The sequence below is a fragment of the Schistocerca nitens genome, chromosome 8, assembly GCF_023898315.1.
Source record: "Schistocerca nitens isolate TAMUIC-IGC-003100 chromosome 8, iqSchNite1.1, whole genome shotgun sequence".
In the NCBI taxonomy this organism is placed as follows: domain Eukaryota; kingdom Metazoa; phylum Arthropoda; class Insecta; order Orthoptera; family Acrididae; genus Schistocerca; species Schistocerca nitens.
In genome coordinates this window covers 501,127,478-501,147,393 of record NC_064621.1, presented here as the reverse complement: position 1 = coordinate 501,147,393, position 19,916 = coordinate 501,127,478, and the positions used below count along the sequence as shown (strand labels likewise).

The 19,916-nt window shown below is 39.1% G+C and overlaps 2 protein-coding genes and 1 pseudogene across 3 annotated transcripts in view; 2 read left to right on the top strand and 1 right to left on the bottom strand.

Annotated features, from left to right (window-relative positions):
* Positions 1 to 3,872, bottom strand: part of LOC126199239 (RNA-binding protein 33-like) — a 222,544-nt gene extending 218,672 nt beyond the window's left edge. For both annotated transcript variants that reach the window (XM_049936032.1, XM_049936031.1), the window contains exon 1: positions 3,568 to 3,872. In XM_049936032.1, coding sequence (XP_049791989.1) covers positions 3,568 to 3,581 — 14 coding nt within the window. In that variant the 5' untranslated portion in view covers positions 3,582 to 3,872. The remainder of the gene's footprint in view (positions 1 to 3,567) is intronic.
* A 251-nt stretch (positions 3,873 to 4,123) lies between these two features.
* Positions 4,124 to 19,916, top strand: part of LOC126198959 (RNA-binding protein NOB1) — a 74,431-nt gene continuing 58,638 nt past the window's right edge. The window contains exons 1-3 of the mRNA XM_049935607.1: positions 4,124 to 4,328; positions 4,489 to 4,621; positions 15,930 to 16,138. Coding sequence (XP_049791564.1) covers positions 4,254 to 4,328; positions 4,489 to 4,621; positions 15,930 to 16,138 — 417 coding nt within the window. The 5' untranslated portion in view covers positions 4,124 to 4,253. The remainder of the gene's footprint in view (positions 4,329 to 4,488; positions 4,622 to 15,929; positions 16,139 to 19,916) is intronic.
* LOC126200109 (5S ribosomal RNA) lies at positions 14,330 to 14,446 on the top strand (annotated as a pseudogene).

Below are 19,916 nucleotides of genomic sequence, written 5' to 3'. Positions count from 1 at the left end.
TCCCTATTTTTTTCCCATTGTCTGGCTTCACCTTCTTCCCATGGCGTAGCATGAAAGGAAACACTGTGGAGTATCTGAAAAGACTGCAGGGGCCTTGTGGCTACCAGCAGAAGAAACTTTAATTTGCTACATTTGTGAACCTTTCACAATGGTACCACCCACTCCAAACAGTGGTTTCCCTACTAGTGCCTCCCAGCCACAGCAATGGTTACCTGGCCAGTAAACTGTTGCCTGGACTCCCTGTGCTTGAAGCATGATACACACATTCTCGTGGCTTGCGTGGCGAGTTTCCAAATGGTTCAAATGGCTCTAAGCACTATGGGACGTAACATTTGAGGTCAACGGTCCCATAGACTTAACTACTTAAACCTAACTAACCTAAGGACATTACACATATCCATGCCCGAGGCAGGATTCGAACCTGCGACTGTAGCAGCCGCGTGGTTCCAGACTGAAGCGCATAGAAACGCTCGGCCACCACGAGTTTCCAACTCAGGCACCAACAGTGTGATCCCTGTGTGGTAGGAGGCTGCCACAGTGCAGGTACTTGACTTACCTGGGCATTCTGTTGGGTTCTTTGGCTGTTTTGAGATGTATGTGTGTGTGTGTGTGTGTGTGTGTGTGTGTGTGTGTGTGTAGGGGGGGGGGGGGGGGGCAACCTTGATTATTGCTAAGCACCTTTTATGTATTTGTTGAGAGATTGTAGCTGGTTTTCAGAGGGAATTTTCTGTGAAATGAAGGTTTTGTAATTTATGTTCAATTAGTTTGGTATTATTTTGAGGTTATTTATTGGCATATACTGGTGGGTATTCTGGAGTGTGGTCCTGTGTTTTTAGATTGTGGGGCTGAGTGTTTTATAAACATTTTTCCAACTGGGCTGTGCCGTTGAAGTGAAAGTTTGGGCGCTGGTTTATATGGCTTTGTGGGGGTGTCTGGTATTGTTTGAGATGTATAGATCAAGTGATTCACTTTATCTATTTAGGTTAAGTGTAATATTCAATTCCAATGGTGTGTTTTTCACATGTTTTGTTCAGTTGACTACCGGGCAATTTGTGTGCATTATATTTGTTTTTGAATGATGACTTTATTCTTATTGTAATCATATTTAGTTTGTCCCCACCCAAAATCTCCCACTTCCAGCAGCTGCCCGTTAGTTTAATTTTACTGCTGGTGTGAAAAATTTGGCATGTTACTTTTGTTTGTTTGCAGGTTAAATGAGTGATTTTGTGGTCACCTTATTGAATAGTGCACAAAACACAGGTCACAGCCACGTTTATAATGTCACAGGTCAAAGCAGACAGGTGGGATTGGGCTATTTGGTAATCCCCAGTTCTGCTTCTGGAATGGGGAAGTACAATATTATGTCTTTTACAGAGTTCACAATGGTAGTACTTGCAGGTGGTAGACATATCCTAGACTTGTCTAGGCCTTTTGACACTGTTGACCATGCAATACTATGAATCAAGCTAAAAGCACTTAGTGTAATAGAAATAGCAAACAAGTGGTTCCAAAAATTGCCAGGAAAAGATGCAAAAGGTAGTGGCAGTTCATACATCTGCTGATGATAAACTTCTGGTAAAACAATTGCCAGACAAGAAACATATAAACATAGGTGGTCCTCAGGGAAGAGTACTACATCCAATTCTGTTCTAAATACATACAAACAGCTTTCCTGACTATGGAAGACATGAGGAAAAAATTCCTTTGACGATGACAGCAACATCACAGTCGCTGGTAAAACACAAACTTCAATCAGAAAAATAAAACAAAACCTTCAAGGATGTTTATAATTGGGCAAAATGTAATACATTAAAAATTAATATAAAAGGGAAGCATTTTAGTGTGAAGAGGGAAACCAACTCTGTTGCCAAAACGAATACCATCAGCATGTTATGCTCTTAGGATTCTATCATCAGTTTGTAAAAGTCAATGTCTTGTGATAATGTACCGTTCCTACACACACTCAGTTCTTAGCTATGAGACTCTTTTTAGGGGATCAGAGGCAGAAACCATGAACACAATTTTTAAACTGCAAAAAAGGGCCACAAGAATAACTAAAAACTGTGGTCAAGCTCATCAAAAAGAACTGAAAAGAAATATCTGCAAAAGAAATATCTGCAAAAAAAAAAAACAAAAAAAAAAAAACTGTATAATAATTGTAAAGTAAGATGGAAAAGATTATTAAAATACATTTGTTTAATAAAGCAGCTAAAACATTCTTCACAAATAATGCATTCAACGTAATTAAAAATGATTTAGAGGACTGAAGGGCAGTAGTTAAAGGGAAGGGGGTAACTACAAGACACAGTCACATTTTAATAAATGATCATAATGTAATACTTTTACAAAGATGTCTAATGTTAAGACGTATAGTGCATGATAATAGCGTCATTCTCCTGAATTCAGTATCGGCTGAAATTTACAATGGGGTGCCCATGCACAGGTGTTGGCAACTCCTATGAGTGTATGACTATGAGAGAATGTGTTATTACTTTTGACAATAGAAACTGATCACTTATCTTCACCCATCCATCTCTCTTTAAAAATCATACAAACACTGACTCACAATACAACTGTACTGCTGTCTTCAATTTCCCAGATGGCAGTTAGTAAAAGTTTTACATCATCATATCCACCATGGGGAGATGCAGACTCAGTTTTCATGTGCACTCAGGGGAGGAAATCTAGACATGTATGGGGCATAATTTTCTGAACATACTGGAGTCAGTGCCAGCGGCATAGCAACATGTTCGTGGCCCAGAGTCACCAGCGGGTGTCCTTAGTGTGTCCAACAACAAAGAGCAAAACCATATTTTTTAAGTTACCTGAATCAAACTGTGTGTAAATCAAGGACAACCAATCAAGTGATGCATTGCAGTTGTTTAGACACTACCTTAATATTGGGGAAGATGGAGTGTTTGCTCTGTCTAATCACCCTATTTAGGTTTTCCTAAATCTTTACAGGCAATACCAAAGATGGTTCTGTCACCAAGCCACGGCCAACAGCCTATCCCATCCTCGTAGGGGCACACTTGGGAATTCTGTATGTAAGCTACCTATAATTTGCATTAGCCTATATAGTTTTCACTACTATGAAAAATACTGTATCACTGTGATAAATCCAAGGATGAATAAACAGAACGATAATTTTGGGGGGGGTGAGGGAGGGGAAAGGTTGATCAAGCTCTAACCTACTTGACCACTGAGCCACCAAACGAGAATTAATGAACCCTATAGACTACATGGAGCTTTGGCTCTAACAGTTATATAGCAGTAAATGAATATACACAGAGTGTTGATAATTATCTCCCGTTAACAGATACGTTGCACGTCTCTGGTAACGAAAACCTCTAGACATACACCAAAATGTCTAGAAACGTAACACAAAAGTTCCCAAGATAAATGACAAAAAATATGAATCGCTAACACTCCGGTACAGTCTGTAATTAAAGCTTTCGACGGCAATAATATAAAATATGCGCTAACCGTTATACCCTAGTATGTAATTCTGCAAACATAAGAACATTTAATCGAACTGTAAAGTTTTTTAAAAAAGGTCATAATTACTTGTTATCCGACATTTTACTGCTGGATCATCACACACTGGAACCAACGTTTACACAATGTCTTCGTTAACAAATAAGACGATATTTCATTTCATGAGCCACATAGCTCTTGTGTAATGTCTGTAACGACCTCAGTCTCTTATAGTCACAAAGAACAGGAAATCGTTATACTTCGACACTGTAACGAACAGTGAATATTTGAACGCCTAGTTTACTTGAACAACACTATTTCGATTCGCGCAGATTGTTTATTTACGGACAACAGTGCCGTCAGGTTCACTTCAACATGGCCAAATTTAATGCTTCACTCTCTTCCACCGAAACTATTTGGAAGATATACTCAAGAAAGGCTTTGTATGCAAAGGTCTTCATGAGAAATACCTTAAAGATATACAGTAGTATAATACACAGAACATTAACGAAAAGCATTTGCTATATAGTCACCTAATTTGATTTCTTGCAGTGTCTGAACTGCGAATGAGTGAAAATATTTCATTTATGTCTTGTTTGTAGACTAATATAAAAGTACGAAGGTAGCATCTATGGTGTATGCCATAGATGATCCTCTAGGAGAGAGGTGTAGTGAAGAGAGACATCTGTTTGTGTTGTTTGACTAAGCGTGGTCGAAGTGCATGTTTACGATTAAGGAAGTGGAGAGCGTATGTTGAACAACGACATTTCTGCAAAATGAGTTTGTGTAAACAAAAAGTTGAACATTTAGTCGCTGACACTAACACTTTCATAAAAAATTCATCTCTGCAAGTAAGCACACTTTAAATTTAATGTCGTAAGACAGCTGCTGACAATTTTTATTGATTTGGCAGCAATATTTTCAATGTGCATTAATGTTGCGTTATACAGTCTGCCCTGCAGATTTTATAGTACGTTAAAGATTTTGATAATGATTCTCTTCTTCACCCAGGACGTAGCTACCAACGTATATACTGTGCAGGACGTACTTGATGAAATTACAAATAAACGCCAACTGCGAAACTTAGTAGTGCTGCCCTATAATGTGGTTGTGAAGGACGTTTTCACTGAAAATGTTAAATTTGGTAAGTATAGTGTAGCACTTTAATTATCTTTAATTAACTCAGGATTGTATTCTACTCCGAAAATCGGAAGCGCCCGATTCCACCCGTCTGCTTTGACCCATGACGTCACAAATATGGCGGAGCTGTATAGGTCAAGGGAAGTGTCCGATTCTAGAGGATATTGTGTTTAATGGAATTTAGGGAGTTTTGTGTTGTCGGTTTTTTTTCATCGTTTTGTGTGGTTTGGTATGGTGGTGTGTGTCTAAATTTGTTTATATTTACTTGGTCCCCATCCAAAAACCCTCAGTTTCCCACGCTTGTCCCGTTAGTTTCATTAGGGTTTTTTGTGGAGCGTGTGTGTTGATTTTTCAATGTATTTTCGTGTTTGTGGTCATGTTTACGTAATGACGTCATAGGCGCCATATTGGAGTCGTAGTCTATGGTCGTTTCCGCCATATTTGTGAGGGCATGGGTAAAAGCAGACGGGTGGAATCTGACACTTCTGAACAGTGTTCGGTTATTTGGTTTTTGCATAGTGAAGGTGTGAAACCTATTGAAATTCATCGACGAATGAAGGTTCATTACGGTGATACATGTTTGTCACAGCAGCACGTCTATGATTGGAGTAGGACGTTCGCAAATGGTGTGACTTCAATGGAACATGCTCCTCATCCAGGTCAGGCACAACGAGGTGTGAACTCAACAGAACATTGCAGCAGTTGATGCCATAGTGAAGGAAAACCGCCGAGTAGCACTGAATGACATTGCAGCATGTTAACAGATTAGTCATGGGTCAGCACACCACATTGTGCATGATGTGCTCCAGTTTCACAAATTGTCTGCAAGATGGGTGCCACGATAGCTGACTCCTGAAATGAGAAAACAACGAGTTGATGCTTGTGAAGAACTTCTTCGGTGCTTCGAACGAGAAGGGGATGGCTTCCTTGCAAGAATCGTTACTGGGGACAAACCCTGGGTTCAATTCCACCAACCAGAAACGAAGAGAGTGAGCACGGAATGGTGCCATTCCTCATCACCAAAACCAAAGAAATTTCGAGCAGAACCATCAGCAGGCAAGGTTGTGCTGACTCTCTTTTGGGACGAAAAAGGCGTCATTTTGGAGCATTACATGCCTAGAGGGACCACTGTCACCAGTACATCATACACAGGTCTCCTAAAAAATCATCTGTGGCCTGCAATCAAGTCAAAGCGACGTGGATTGCTGTCAGCAGGTGTCCTTCTGCAACATGACAATGCAAGGCCCCACACTGCCCATATAACAGTTGCAACAATCACAGAACTGCATTTTGAGTGTCTTCCTCATCCACCATACTCACCATACCTTGAACAAAGTGCTTTCCATATGTCTGGACCACTCAAAGACGCAATGGGAGGAAAGAAGTTCCATTCTGATGAAGAGATACGCCACGCGGTGCATGAGTGGTTGCACGAACTACCAAAAGAATTTTTTTCTAAAGGAATTTATGCACTTTGTAAGCGCTGGAGGACATGCATTGAGTGTGGGGGGAGATTATGTTGAAAAGTGATACAGCTTTGTACCACTTCTGCACAATAAATAATATTTAAAAAAATATTTAAGGTTTTTATTTGATTCACCTTCATATATTGATCAACTGAAATTTCCATTACCAGTTTTTTCAGGTCTTTTTATTGTGGCTTTGTTGATTACTGATGATTTCATTTGCTTGATTTTTGCATTAGAATCTGTTTTGCTATGCCCTCATTATTACGATTGTCATTTATTTAGTTTATCCCTGCTCAGCAGTCACTTATTTAGTCTATCCCTGCTCAGAACCACATAATTCTTGTGGTTGTCCCATTAATCTCATGTTATTTCTGGAGTTAAATATTTTTGTATTATTTGTGTGGCTTCCTGTGTGCAATCATTGATGTCTTGGTTGTCATATTTTATAAGCTTGAAATAAGTTTGTGCTCTACCTTGATAACAACAGTCAAATGTGATGGGTAGCACTACAATCTTTAGTTTCTCCAAAAAAACTATCTTTATAAATTTCCACTCTTCTCCACTTCTACAAGAATTTGATACAATACCATGTCTTCACAGTATGGCACTGGAATTAATCATGGAAACTAAAGCTTTAGGAATATGGCAAAGAACAATTTAAAATGAGACTGTCATGTGAAAGCTCTTGAAACAAAGTTTGTTGTGCTCTATTTGCACTAAATCAAAGTGCAAGCAGGTCAACAGTGATAGAGGCTTATTATACGTACTTCCATTCATTACTTAAATGTGGGCTAATCATCTGGGGAAATTCAGACCCCACTCCCAGTAAAACAAAATTTAACAATGTAGAAAAAAGCTGTCAGGGCCATCTGCAACTTACAGTAAGTGGAAACATAAGGATTGCAGTTAAATCAGCTGAAAACCATTCGCACATATCAGTGTACCCTTTTTGCAACTGAACGTATTTTAAATAGAAGTAGTGACCTACCATGAAATAGGCCTCTCCATAACCATACCACAAGAAGTGTTGGTAAATTCACATGTCTCATTCTAGAACAGTTTTATATCAGAAAAGTGTTTCTCAGGTAACAGTTAAATTATTCAGCAGTCTACCTCGGGATTTAAAACAGCAGTGACATAAATATACCTTTCAACGTAACCATAAGTCATTTCTGATGGAACTGCTTTTACGCAGTAAAAGAATTCTTGATTTATAGAACAAAACTTTTGTGAATTGAATCTTAACTGTGAATAATTTCGGACATTTAAATTGTTTTTAGGTATATAGACTGAAGCAGCGAGTGAAAATTTGTACCAAGGCTGGAAACTGATCCCAGGTCTCATGCTTACTGGGCAGGTGTGTTAGCCACTAAGCCGCCATGGCACAGTGGTTCACACAACTGCATGGATTACCCTGGCACACCTCCCTCCTCAATCCAGATTCTCACTGCCATCCCCAGTCTACTTTAAATTCCTTCTTACACACTCACCACTTCAGTCTACATACACAAACTCATATCTATATGAGACCACTAAACTCTTCAAAGTTGCATCATTTCACTCATTCACTTAAATTGTGCTTTTTGTTACTTGTAATTTATGATTGTGAACAGGAACTTGTCATTATTCCCTCTCTTCCCCTCCCCCCTCCTGTCTTATGAAAACAAAATACCAGAATGACCTGAACGTGGAGAGTGACCTTAGATGTCCTTTGTAACTTGTATGAAACCAAACATTTGGGTGCTGTTTAAAGAAAAACTGTTTCAGTCATCTCATTGATGTTTGGAATTCTTGTCATGACTTTCACCACATAAAAACAGGTTAGATGTGAGAAGTGTCATTTAGGTGAAAACAGTATCATTGGTTATTTAAGAAAGACACACAGAAATTTCTGTTTTGGCTGCAGTTTTGTATTACACTACATTTGATAACCTTCCTTTAATTGCAGATTATCATCAATTAAAGTCTTTCCAAAGAAGCAAAAAATATTAACAAACGAAATAAATATAGGGAGCCATTGCAAAAGGAGGCACTATGTAGAAAAGATTGGATTGTGGTTCTGCTAGACAAGCTCAAGTATTGTGGCATGAGTGGGACAGTGCACAAATGGTTTAATTCGTACCTAACGAAGAGTGCAGAAAGTTGAAATAAGTAGTTCTCATAATATGCAAAGATCAGCACATTCCTCAAACTGGGGAACTATCAAGAATGGGGTTCCACAAGGGTCAGTCTTGGGTCCTTTGTTGTTCTTAATATATGTTAATGACTTGCCATTCTATATTCATGAAGAGGCAAAGTTAGTTCTCTTTGCTGATGATAAGGGTATAGTAATAACACCTGACAAACAAGAATTAACTGATGAAATTGTCAATACTGTCTTTCAGAAAATTATTAAGTGGTTCCTTGTAAACGGACTCTTACTGAATTTTGATAAGACACAGTACATACAGTTCCGTACAGTGAATCGTATGACGCCATTAATAAATATAGACCTTAATCAGAAGCATATAGCTAAGGTAGAATATTCCAAATTTTTAGGTGTGTCCATTGATGAGAGATTAAATTGGAAGAAACACATTGATGATCTGCTGAAACGTTTGAGTTCGGCTACTTATGCAATAAGGGTCATTGCAAATTTTGGTGATACACATTTTAGTAAATTAGCTTACTACGCCTATTTTCACTCATTGCTTTCATATGGCATCATATTTTGGGGTAATTCATCACTGAGGAATAAAGTATTTATTGCACAAAAGCTTGTAATCAGAATAATAACTGGAGTCCACCCAAGATCATCCTGCAGACATTTATTTAAGGATCTAGGGATATTCACAGTAGCTTCTCAGTATATATACTCTCTTATGAAATTTGTTATTAACAACCAAACCCAATTCAAAAGTAATAGCAGTGTGCGTAACTACAATACTAGGAGAAAGGATGATCTTCTATTCAAGATTAAATCTAACTTTGGCACAGAAAGGGGTGAATTAAACTGGCACTAAAGTCTTTGGTCACTTACCAAGTAGTATCAAAAGTCTGACAGATAACCAACAACTATTTAAGAAGAAATTAAAATAATTTCTGAATGACAATTCCTTCTACTCCATAGAGGAATTATATATATATCGCTGGCAGGTCGATAGACACACAAACAAACACAAACACACACACACAAAATTCAAGCTTTTGCAACAAACTGTTTCCTCATCAGGAAAGAGGGAAGGAGAGGGAAAGACGAAAGGATGTGGGTTTTAAGGGAGAGGGTAAGGAGTCATTCCAATCCTGGGAGCGGAAAGACTTACCTTAGGGGGAAAAAAGGACGGGTATACACTCGCGTGTGCAGGAGTGCCGTGGTCTCGTGGTTAGCGTGAGCAGCAGCAGAATGAAAGGTCCTTGGTTCAAATCCTCCCTCGAATGAATATTTCAATTTTTTATTTTCAGACAATTATGTGATGCACATGCCGTCACCAGTGTCGTATAGAATATATCAGACGTGTTTTCCTGTGGAGGAATCGGTTGACTTATGACCTTGCTATCAAATGTTATCGGTTCCCATTGGAAAGGCACGTCCTTTCGTCTACTAATCGCACGGTTTTGCGGTGCGGTCGCAAAACACAGACACTAAACTTATTACAGTGAACAGAGACGTCAATGAACGAACGGACAGATCATAACTTTGCGAAAAAAAAAGAAGTAAATTTTTCACTCGAGGGAAGACTTGAACCAAGGACATCTCGTTCCGCAGCTGCTCACGCTAACCACGGGATCACGGCGCTCCTAACCACAGGTCCACGGCGCTCCTGAGTCTACGCTGTACATGAAGTTGCTTATCTTGCGCATGGACTACTCAGTATGTTTTGCTTATTTTTTGCATAGTTCCACACAACTTCTTCCTGTTTTCTCGATTGATCTGTGTTTAGTTTTTCAAGGCCTATCCACTGTGCCAACTTATAACTAAATCTGAGGGGGGTGCGATGGGGAGGCTCCCTTGTAAGATTTTTGAATTCGAGTGGCAGCTTATTGAAAATGGATGCAGCAGTATACTGCACACCTTTTTGCACAAGAGTTAAGGAAGTCCGATCCAAATGGAGGTTTGATTTCTGCCGAGTATTAACTGAGTGAAAGCTGCTTATTGTTGGAAATAAACTAATATTGGTGACAAGAAACGACAATAAGGAATATACATATTGAGAGGCCAGTGTCAAAATACCCAGACTCGTGAAAAGAGGTCGACAAGAGGTTCGTGAACTCACACCACTTATTGCCCGAACCGCCCGTTTCTGAGCCACAAATATCCTTCTAGAATGGGAAGAGTTACCCCAAAACATAATACCATATGACATAAGTGAATGAAAATAAGCAAAGTAGACTAATTTATGTGTCGAAATATCACTCACTTTCGATACCGTTCGAATAGTGAACATGGCAGTATGAAGTCTTTGAACAAGATCCTGAACGTGGGCTTTTCACAACAATTTACTATATATCTGAACACCTAGGAATTTGAACTGTTCAGTTTCACTAATCATATGCCCGTTCTGTGAGATTAAAACGTCAGGATTTGTTGAATTGTGTGTTAGGAACTGTAAAAACTGAGTCTTACTGTGATTTAACGTTGGTTTATTTTCTACAAGCCATGAACTGAGATCATGTACTGCTCTACTTGAAACCGAGTCAATGTTGCACACAACATCCTTTACGACCAAGCTAGTGTCATCAGCAAACAGAAATATTTTAGAGTTACCCATAATACTAGAGGGAATATCATTTATATAAATAAGGAACAGGAGCGGCCCCAACACTGATCCCTGGGGCACCCCTCACTTGACAGTACCCCACTCAAATCCCACATCACAGCCGTTATCAACATTGTGAATAATGACCTTTTGCTGCCTGTTGCTAAAGTAAGAGGTGAACCAACTGTGAGCTACTCCCCTTATTCCGAATGGTCCAACTTCTGGAGCAATATTGTGTGATCAACACAGTCAAATGCCTTTGTTAAATCAAAAAATACGCCAAGCGTTCGAAACTTTTTGTTTAGCCCATCTAGTACCTCACAGAGAAAAGAGAATATAGCATTTTCAGTTGTCAAACGACTTCTAAAGCCGAACTGTACATTTGATAGCAAATCGTGTGATATAAAATGATCAATTAACCTTACATACACAGCCTTTTCGATAACTTTTGCAAACACTGATGGCATAGAAATAGGTCTAAAATTATCTACATTATCCCTTTCTCCCTTTTTATAAAGTGGCTTTACTACTGAGTACTTTAATCGCTCAGGAAACTGACCATTCCTAAAGGAAAAATTACAAATATGGCTAAATACAGGGATAAAATGTGCAGCACAGTACTTTAATATTCTACTAGACACTCCATCATAACCATGAGAGTCCTTAGTCTTCAGTGATTTGATTATTGTCTCAATCTCCCTCTTGTCTGTATCACAGAGGAGTATTTCAGACGTCAATCTCGGAAAGGCATTTGCTAAGAAATTTATATGACTTCCTGTAGATACTAAATTTTTATTTAATTCACCAGCAATGCTCAGAAAATGGTTGTTAAATACAGTACATATATCTGATTTGTCAGTAACAGAAATATTAGTACTGCAAACTGACTTTATATTGTCAACCTTGTGCTGTTGACCAGACACTTCCTTCACAACTAACCATGTGGCTTTAATTTTATCCCGTGAATTAGCTATTCTATTTGCATACCACATACTTTTTGCCTTGCTAATAACATTTTTAAGCACCTTACAATAGTGTTTGTAATGGGCTACTGTAGCTTGATTGTGACTACTTCTAACATTTTGATATAATTCCCGCTTTGTTCTACGTGATATCCTTATCCCACTAGTCAGCCAACCGGGCTGTCCATTACTGCTAGTACCCCGTTTAGAATGTTCTAATGGAAAGCAACTCTCAAAGAGCATGAGAAATGTGTTATGGAAAGCATTGTATTTATCATCTGTATTATCGGCACTATAAACATCTTGCCACTCTTGTTCCTTGACAAGTTTTGAAAAACTCTCTATTGCTGTTGGATTAACTTTCCTACGTAGTTTGTAATTAAATACGACGTTGGTTAGAGTACAAAAACCTTTTAGTGTTAAAATGTGTGCATCATTGTCTGAAAGGCCATTCACCCTTTTACTAACAAAATGCCCATCTAGTAATGAAGAATGAATAAAAATATTGTCTATGACTGTGCTACTGTTCCCCTGCACCCTAGTTGGAAAAAAACACAGTTTGCATCAGATCATATGAATTTAGGAGATCTACCAACAACCATTTTCTTGCACAATCATGTACAAAATTAATATTGAAGTCACCACATAGAACTACTTTCTGGTACTTCCTACAAAGTGAATCAAGAACCCTCTCTAGCTTAAGCAAAAATGCTCTGAAGTCGGAGTTAGGGGACCTATAAACAGCAGCAATTAGAAGTTTAGTTTCACTAAATTCAACTAATGCTGCACAACTTTCAAATATCTGTTCAGTGCAGTGTCGTGATACGTCTATGGACTCAAATGAGATACTGTTTTTTACGTACAGAGCCACTCCCCCACCCCCCAAGGAACTCCTTGAGAAACAGGCAACTAATCTGTAGCCTGGTAAAGGAAGCCTCTGAATTATCAAATTATTTAAGTGGTGCTCTGATATACCAATAATTTCAGAGTTAGCATCTATTAGCAGTTCACTAACTTAATCTCTAATACCTCTTATGTTTTGATGAAATATGCTAATTCCTTCTCTACTTGGAAACATTACATCCTCTGGAGGTGAGCCTTTAGTTAGAGGCACTTCCTTTAAGCAGGTATACCTATCAGCTGACTTCAGTCTAAAAAGGTGCAGCTCTAACACCAACTACTATAGGAATTTTTCCATGAGTGATACCACTACCACCACCACCACCACCACCACCCACTACACTGTCACCTATAAGCTTAGCCAGCCTCCCCTTCCCATACCTATTGAGGTGCAGGCCATGCCTAGTAAAACCCCATCTACTGATGGACCCAACTAGCACCACTGAGACGTAATCCATGCCCTCCGCCATCAGTGCCCTCCCCAGCCCCACATTAACGCGCCTAACAGCCGCATTAAGGTGAGGCTGATCATGACGCTGAAACAGTTGCACAAAATGCACATTAGTACCACCAGTTTGAGTAGCTATCTTAACTAAGTCACCACTGACATCATATTCCCCGTCCTTACCGAGACTGTTCCCTGCTCCACCCACTATCACTACCTGATCCTCTTTCGTCAAATTCTTACATAACTCCCCTATGCTTTCAGTCACCTGAGCCAACCCTGCACTAAGCTTCACAAAGCTGGTGACCTGGTACTCCCTCCCCAACACTTCCTGCAACTGCTGGCCCACACATCTACCGTGGGAACTACCTAGCAGCAGAACCTTCTTTCTGCTAGACTTTGCAACTAATCTAGGCGTCCTAATTGCTGAGGACTGCTGCAAGTTACCTACATCTACAGCTACACGAGGCTCCTCTCCACTCAACTCTGACAGTTGGTCGTATCTATTGCATGTATGCAAAGTAAAACTGTCTTGAGTACCTCCTCTTCCTAGCTACCTTCTTGCCAACTGCCAGTTCCCATTTCCCACCACCCTTCACCCTCCTCAACCTATCTAGTTCCTCCTTTGCGCATTGTAACTGCACCTGAAGGGCACAGATCTTACGCTCCCGCTCCTCTATTAACTTGTTTCTACTACAGATTCTACATTCCCAGGAAAGGATCTCCCTAAAATGACCACTGGCTTCCCCACTGCATTCCCCCCAATGAAAATACTTTGAACAAATCCCACACCATAATCCACTACTCACAAACCTACGACATGCAATGCAGAAGCTCAGTTGAGACGAAGATGTAATAGGGAACCAGCTGTGGTGTATTTAAAGAAAGTATGGTCACATTTGACTGATTTAGCAAAACCACAGGGTGCCTAAATCTGGATGGCTGCTTTCAAAAGGGAGTTGAACACACAACTACTGCATCATCATATTCTTTGTCATGTGGGATAACACGGTATGTGACCCATCATGAAGTTGCCTGGCTGATTCCAAGTGTGTACTTAATTAGTCCAAGAATTGTTTTTGTCTTGTGGCACTGATGGCAGCTGGCACTTCGTGCCAATGAGTTTTTTCTTCTGTTGGTATTCATTCAGTATTTTAGTAGCAGTTCAGCTGATTTAACTAGAAGGTAAGATAGTTCACAGGCAACGGCCTTGCCGCAGTGGATACACCGGTTCCCGTGAGATCGCTGAAGTTAAGCGCTGTCGGGCGTGGTCGGCACTTGGATGGGTGACCATCCAGCCGCCATGTGCTGTTGCCATTTTTCGGGGTGCACTCAGCCTCGTGATGCCAATTGAGGAGCTACTCGACCGAATAGTAGCGGCTCCGGTCAAAGAAAACCATCATAACGACCGGGAGTGCGGTGTGCTGACCACACGCCCCTCCTATCCGCATCCTCAACTGAGGATGATACGGCGGTCGGATGGTCCCGATGGGCCACTTGTGGCCTGAAGACGGAGTGCTTTAAGATAGTCCACATTGTTCAAGATGCCCTGTATTTCTTTCATGAAGAAATCTCATTGTGCTTTCAACTTTACCATGTTGTTTATTAGGATTGAAGGAAGCCAGTACTGGATCAGAAGTTGACATTGAAGTTACAGTAACTTGCCATTAGTGAAACTGGAATTACTTCCATAGGAAGTAATGCACTTTCTTAGTTTTACAGGGAACATTGTCAGTGGACACATGACTTTTTCCTATGAAGCAGTTGTGGAGTGTTGCTCTCTGTACACCAAGTTTTAATCCTTGGCTATGGCATGCAGGGAAAGGGACTACAGGTGGTGTAATAGACTAACTACATCCACATTTTAGTAGTCTTTTACATTGGCTGATAATATAAATTGTAGGTACAGTGCAACTAAAAACTTTTAGAACCCATAGCCACCTGCCTGTGTGGAAAGATAGGATGCAAGTTAAGCTTGAAAAGATTAATCACCCCACCCACCCTCTCATCCTGCTGGAGATAGGGGAGGAGGAACTTGCCCTCTCTTATCTTGTGTTTCAATCGGTATCCATTATTGTTGTTAGTAACAACTTTAAAAATATTAAAAGAAAATATAAAATTACATTGGAAAAACAGGGATTTCCATTAAGAACATAAATATAACCATGGAATGCACTAAGTTTTAAAATGAAAGATAGATTGTCATGACAATTTTGTTGGCATTGCCAACTCACAACCAGACTATGATTCTCCATCCTTACCAAAAAAATCAGACTGCTATGAGGATCAGCCTGACACCACAACCTCCCTAAAGAAAAAACAGTTACTGTTTTTTTTTTCCAGTTGTGTTGTCACTAGTCGCAGCAGAAGAGCAGTAAATCTTCTGTACACGCAATGAATGGATGTAAGCAATAGTTTTGCACAATCTTTAGAAGTAAAGAAATTAAACCAGAAGGTAACCATCTGTAGCATTTAGCATCTTTTGAAAGAAGGATGAAGCTCAGTCTGCACTGCTTCTCTTCAGGAATCTGTGCAAAATGTGCAGGATTCCGTAGTAAGTGTTGGAAAGCGATGGTGCTTTTGCAGCCCATAAATTTCATCTCATTGCCTTTTTCTTTTTTTTTTTTTTTTTTAAAAAATTAGCAGTTCTGTTATTCATTTAAGTTTATAATGTTTGTTGTAATGTAAACTAGATCAGTTCATCAGTATCTTCCAAAATAGCCAAGGAGATTTTATTATTTTATTTTAGTTGTCCATACATAATAATTAACAATAATAGTTCTCATTTCTTTTTTTCCAGTTACTGAATTTTCGAAGAAGACTGGGGACTACACAAGTCTTTCTGCTACAGACATAAGAGTTATAGCACTGACATATCAATTAGAAAAAGAGGTAGTGGGATCTGACCACCTGAAGCAGCAACCACAATTCAGTTGTGTTATCAATACTGCGAAAAAAGCACCAGATGATTGTACAAAACTCCCAGGATTTTACGTGCCCAGAAAGATGGTGAGTTGATTGGCCTAAAGTATATCACTGATATTTAAATAACTAGTTATTGGACTCAACTCTAGCACATTAAAAATCATATTTGTGAACCTGGAAGGGTTTCATATCGGGTCCATTTAAATGATAGAGAACCATGATCGAATAGTTCTTGACTGTTCGATGAAGATGTAAACTAAAATGTGTGGTGTGAGGCAGCCCAAGTGGTTTACTTAGTATTTTTGGCAAGAAAATTTATACTGAAGTATTAATACTCTACATGGTGTAATTGAGAAATGTGTCCCTATATGATACTGTGGCATTTCGTTTGGTATGCTTCTACAGTGTGACAATTGTGATTTTTCGATTTGAGAGACACAGTCAGCTCTTGCTCATCGCCAATATATCCTTACATTTCATACTCTGGTTCCTGAGGCATAACATGAGAATTTGTAAGAAAAAAACTGAGAAGTTTCTAGGATGCTATGGCAACTCCTAGTAGGTCTCTAATATAGTAATGACTACAATATGCTAAGTAAGAGTGTGGTCGGAAGTACACACAGGTGGTAAAAGATATTGCCTTAGTTCTTTCACAGCCCACTAGAGGAACCTTTGTCCTTCATGCAGTTCGATAAAGCATTAGTTTACTTTGAATTCTCGGCTGAGATTTGTATGTGTTTACTGACAATTTAAATGCACAGAAAATGTTACATATTTATCAGAAATGTTTGAAGCTGACTTTCAAAAATTGGTTCAATGACAAAAATGAAGACTGGATACTGCATGAGGGCAATGATCCGAAGCACTACAGCAGGCTGTGCAGTGACTGGAAAAAGAATAAAGTTGTTCAGGTAGTTGATTGGCCCTCACAGTCACCTGATGCTAAACCTACTGAAAATGTATGGTTTTACATCAGAAATACATTGCAAAGAAAAAAGAACTTCACTTTGAAACAGCTGCTAATACAAATTCGACATATTTAGAGGTCTCTTCCATGTGAATATGTGGGAAACTTGGTTTCAAGCATGCGTCAAAGATTCCAAGTGATTATCGATGCTGCAGCTGACTGGAAATATTATTAATTGTAATTGCATACCTCCTTGGTTCATATATGATGTGTATATATGTTTTAGTTTGTTGTCAGACAAATTTTCCTACTGATTAACCCAACCACTTGCTTAACAGACTGGAATTAGGACATCCAGACTGTAATTTAAAGTGATACGTAGTACTCTGTACTTGAATTAATATGATTTACTTTTAGCTTTGTTTTCCAGAAATGGAGAGGGGTACATACACTGTGTTTCCCAGAAACTGACTTTATTTTATACACAAAATTATTTAGTGACAAAGTATACGTAATGATTTTGTACAGTGATGTTTTGTTTTGGTGGGGGGGGGGGGGGGAGGGGAGGGGGTTCCTCTTTCCCATGATGAATTTTTAATCATGGTAATTGACACATATCTACTTTGTGTTCAATGCACAGGCACATTATTTCTTTGCATCATACTTCTGCAGCAAGCTTTTTGCCCCATTAAGGGGTTACTATACAAGGTCCGTTCAAAAATTCCAGAACATTCGTAATTTTGCAGCAGAGGTGCATTGGAGCAAAATGTGATTGGCATCATTGTCCATGCCTGTGTTTAATGTGTAACTGCCAGAAGTTTTATTGTTGTATCTTTATTAGTTATTGTTCAGTGCCATATTGAGTAGAATGTTGTGTCGCACAGTTGGTGAATTTTGAGATGGCAGAGCTAGAGGAGCAACACATTTGCATTAAATTTTGCGTGAAATTCAAGAAAACTTTTACAGAAATGCGTGAAATGATGCAGGAACCCTACAGTGAAGAGTTCTTGAGCCATTTCTGTGTTATGAATGGTTCACATGCTTTAAAAAAGGCCAGACAGAAGTCAAACGTGACCCTCATTCAGGATGCCCTTCAACATCTCCCAGTGTTGCTCATGTCAGGAACATCAATGAAATTGTGCATGCCAATCAAACACTGACTGTCTAAGAGATTGCAGAAGAATGTAACATTTCAGTTGGATCATGTCATGAAATCCTGACACAGCATCTTGGAATGCATTGTGTTGCTGCCAAGTTTGTCCCACGGCTTGTGAGTCAAAACCAGAAAGACCTTTCACTCACAATCTGTGAAGAGCTTTTGGATCACACAAATGAGAACGAGATGTCCCTTAAGAGAATTATAACTGGTGGTAAGTGGTGGTCTACGGTTATGATGTCAAGACCAAGGTTTGGTCTTAACAGTGAGTTGGAATAGGTTCTCAAAGGCCAAAAAAAGCTTGTCAGGTCAGGTCAAAAGTCAAAGCCATGCTGATAGTTTTCTTTGACCTTGAAGGATTAGTTCATTGTGAATTCGTGCTACAGGAACAAACTGTTAATCAATGGTACTATTGGGACGTGTTGTGATGCCTGCGAGAAAATGTGAGAATGAAATGGTTTGAAATGTGACGAGACAATTCACGAGTCTTGCATCACGATAACACACCCGCACATTCATCCCTGTTGTGCATGACTATTGCACAAAGAACGAAATCACTGTGCTGTCTCATCTTCTGGACTCTCCAGACCTGGCCTCTGTGGACCTTTTTTATTTCCAAAGTTGAAAACCCTATTAAAAGGACAAAGATTTGCAGTGATAGATGAGATAAAATAAAATTTGCAGACAGTGCCTTGCACGATCCAGAAAGAGGTGTACCAAGAGTGCTTCCAGAAGTGGAAATGGCATTGGGAGCGGTGTATCAATTATGGCAGAGAGTATGTTGAAGGAGACCATACACAGTAAGTAAAAGGTAAGCGTAGAAAAATTTTGTGGACAAAGTTCCGAAATTTTTTGAACAGACCTCATATTTTGTTTCTGTTACTGCTTTCTCCACGTTTGTCACAATATTTTATACAAAGTGTTTTGTGATTGGTAGCCTGGAGAGTTGTAACACTGAGGAATTCAAGAATAATTTGTGAAATACAGACTGAAAAGGTATACACAACACCTCCTGGTGTTAATGATGAATGTAATAAATTCTGTAACATTGTGATTGGCTTTCATAATAAATTAATTGGCAGAGCAGATGAAATAGATGAAATATGCCTAAACACAGAATTACAAATGGAATCAGAATATTGTGCAAAACTAAGAGAAGACTCCACCTAGCACCAAGAGACGCAGTCGATATAAGGTTAAATCGGAGTAAAAAGTTATTGCCAAATTTTAAGTGAAGTCATCAGAGTATCAAAGTGTGTGTGTTGTAAAGGGAAAATAAGCTTCTCCAGCAACAAGAAAAGAACTATTTGGAATGCAGTAACTACTCTAAAGCATGATAATTAGGAAAATTATTAGAATAGCTATGTGCTTACAAGACACATCTAGAAGGAATCTGAAAAGCATGAGATGGTATATGAGTCAATGGACATAAATTCCAATTTAAAGCATTTCTGAATAACTTTCTCTCTGCTGTTAACAGCTGTCACTCAATGATGAAAACAGAAATATGGCACCAGTAGAGTATCAAAGAAATTGCAGATAACAAAAGGTATTGGATTATCATGTAGCAGAATGAGAAAACTATACAGACTAATGAGTATAAGCACAAACGTACAAGTGCTTTCATATTGTGGTATGCTGAGAAGAACTATAAGAAAATTGAAAGAAAAAGTGCTTCTCGAGTCAGAGATTAAAAATTCCGAAAATAAAATCAAAACAGTGTGGAGTGTAGTTAGAAGGGAACATGGAAATTCTATCAGGGATGAAAGATAATGACCAAATGGTCTTTGACGTCAAAG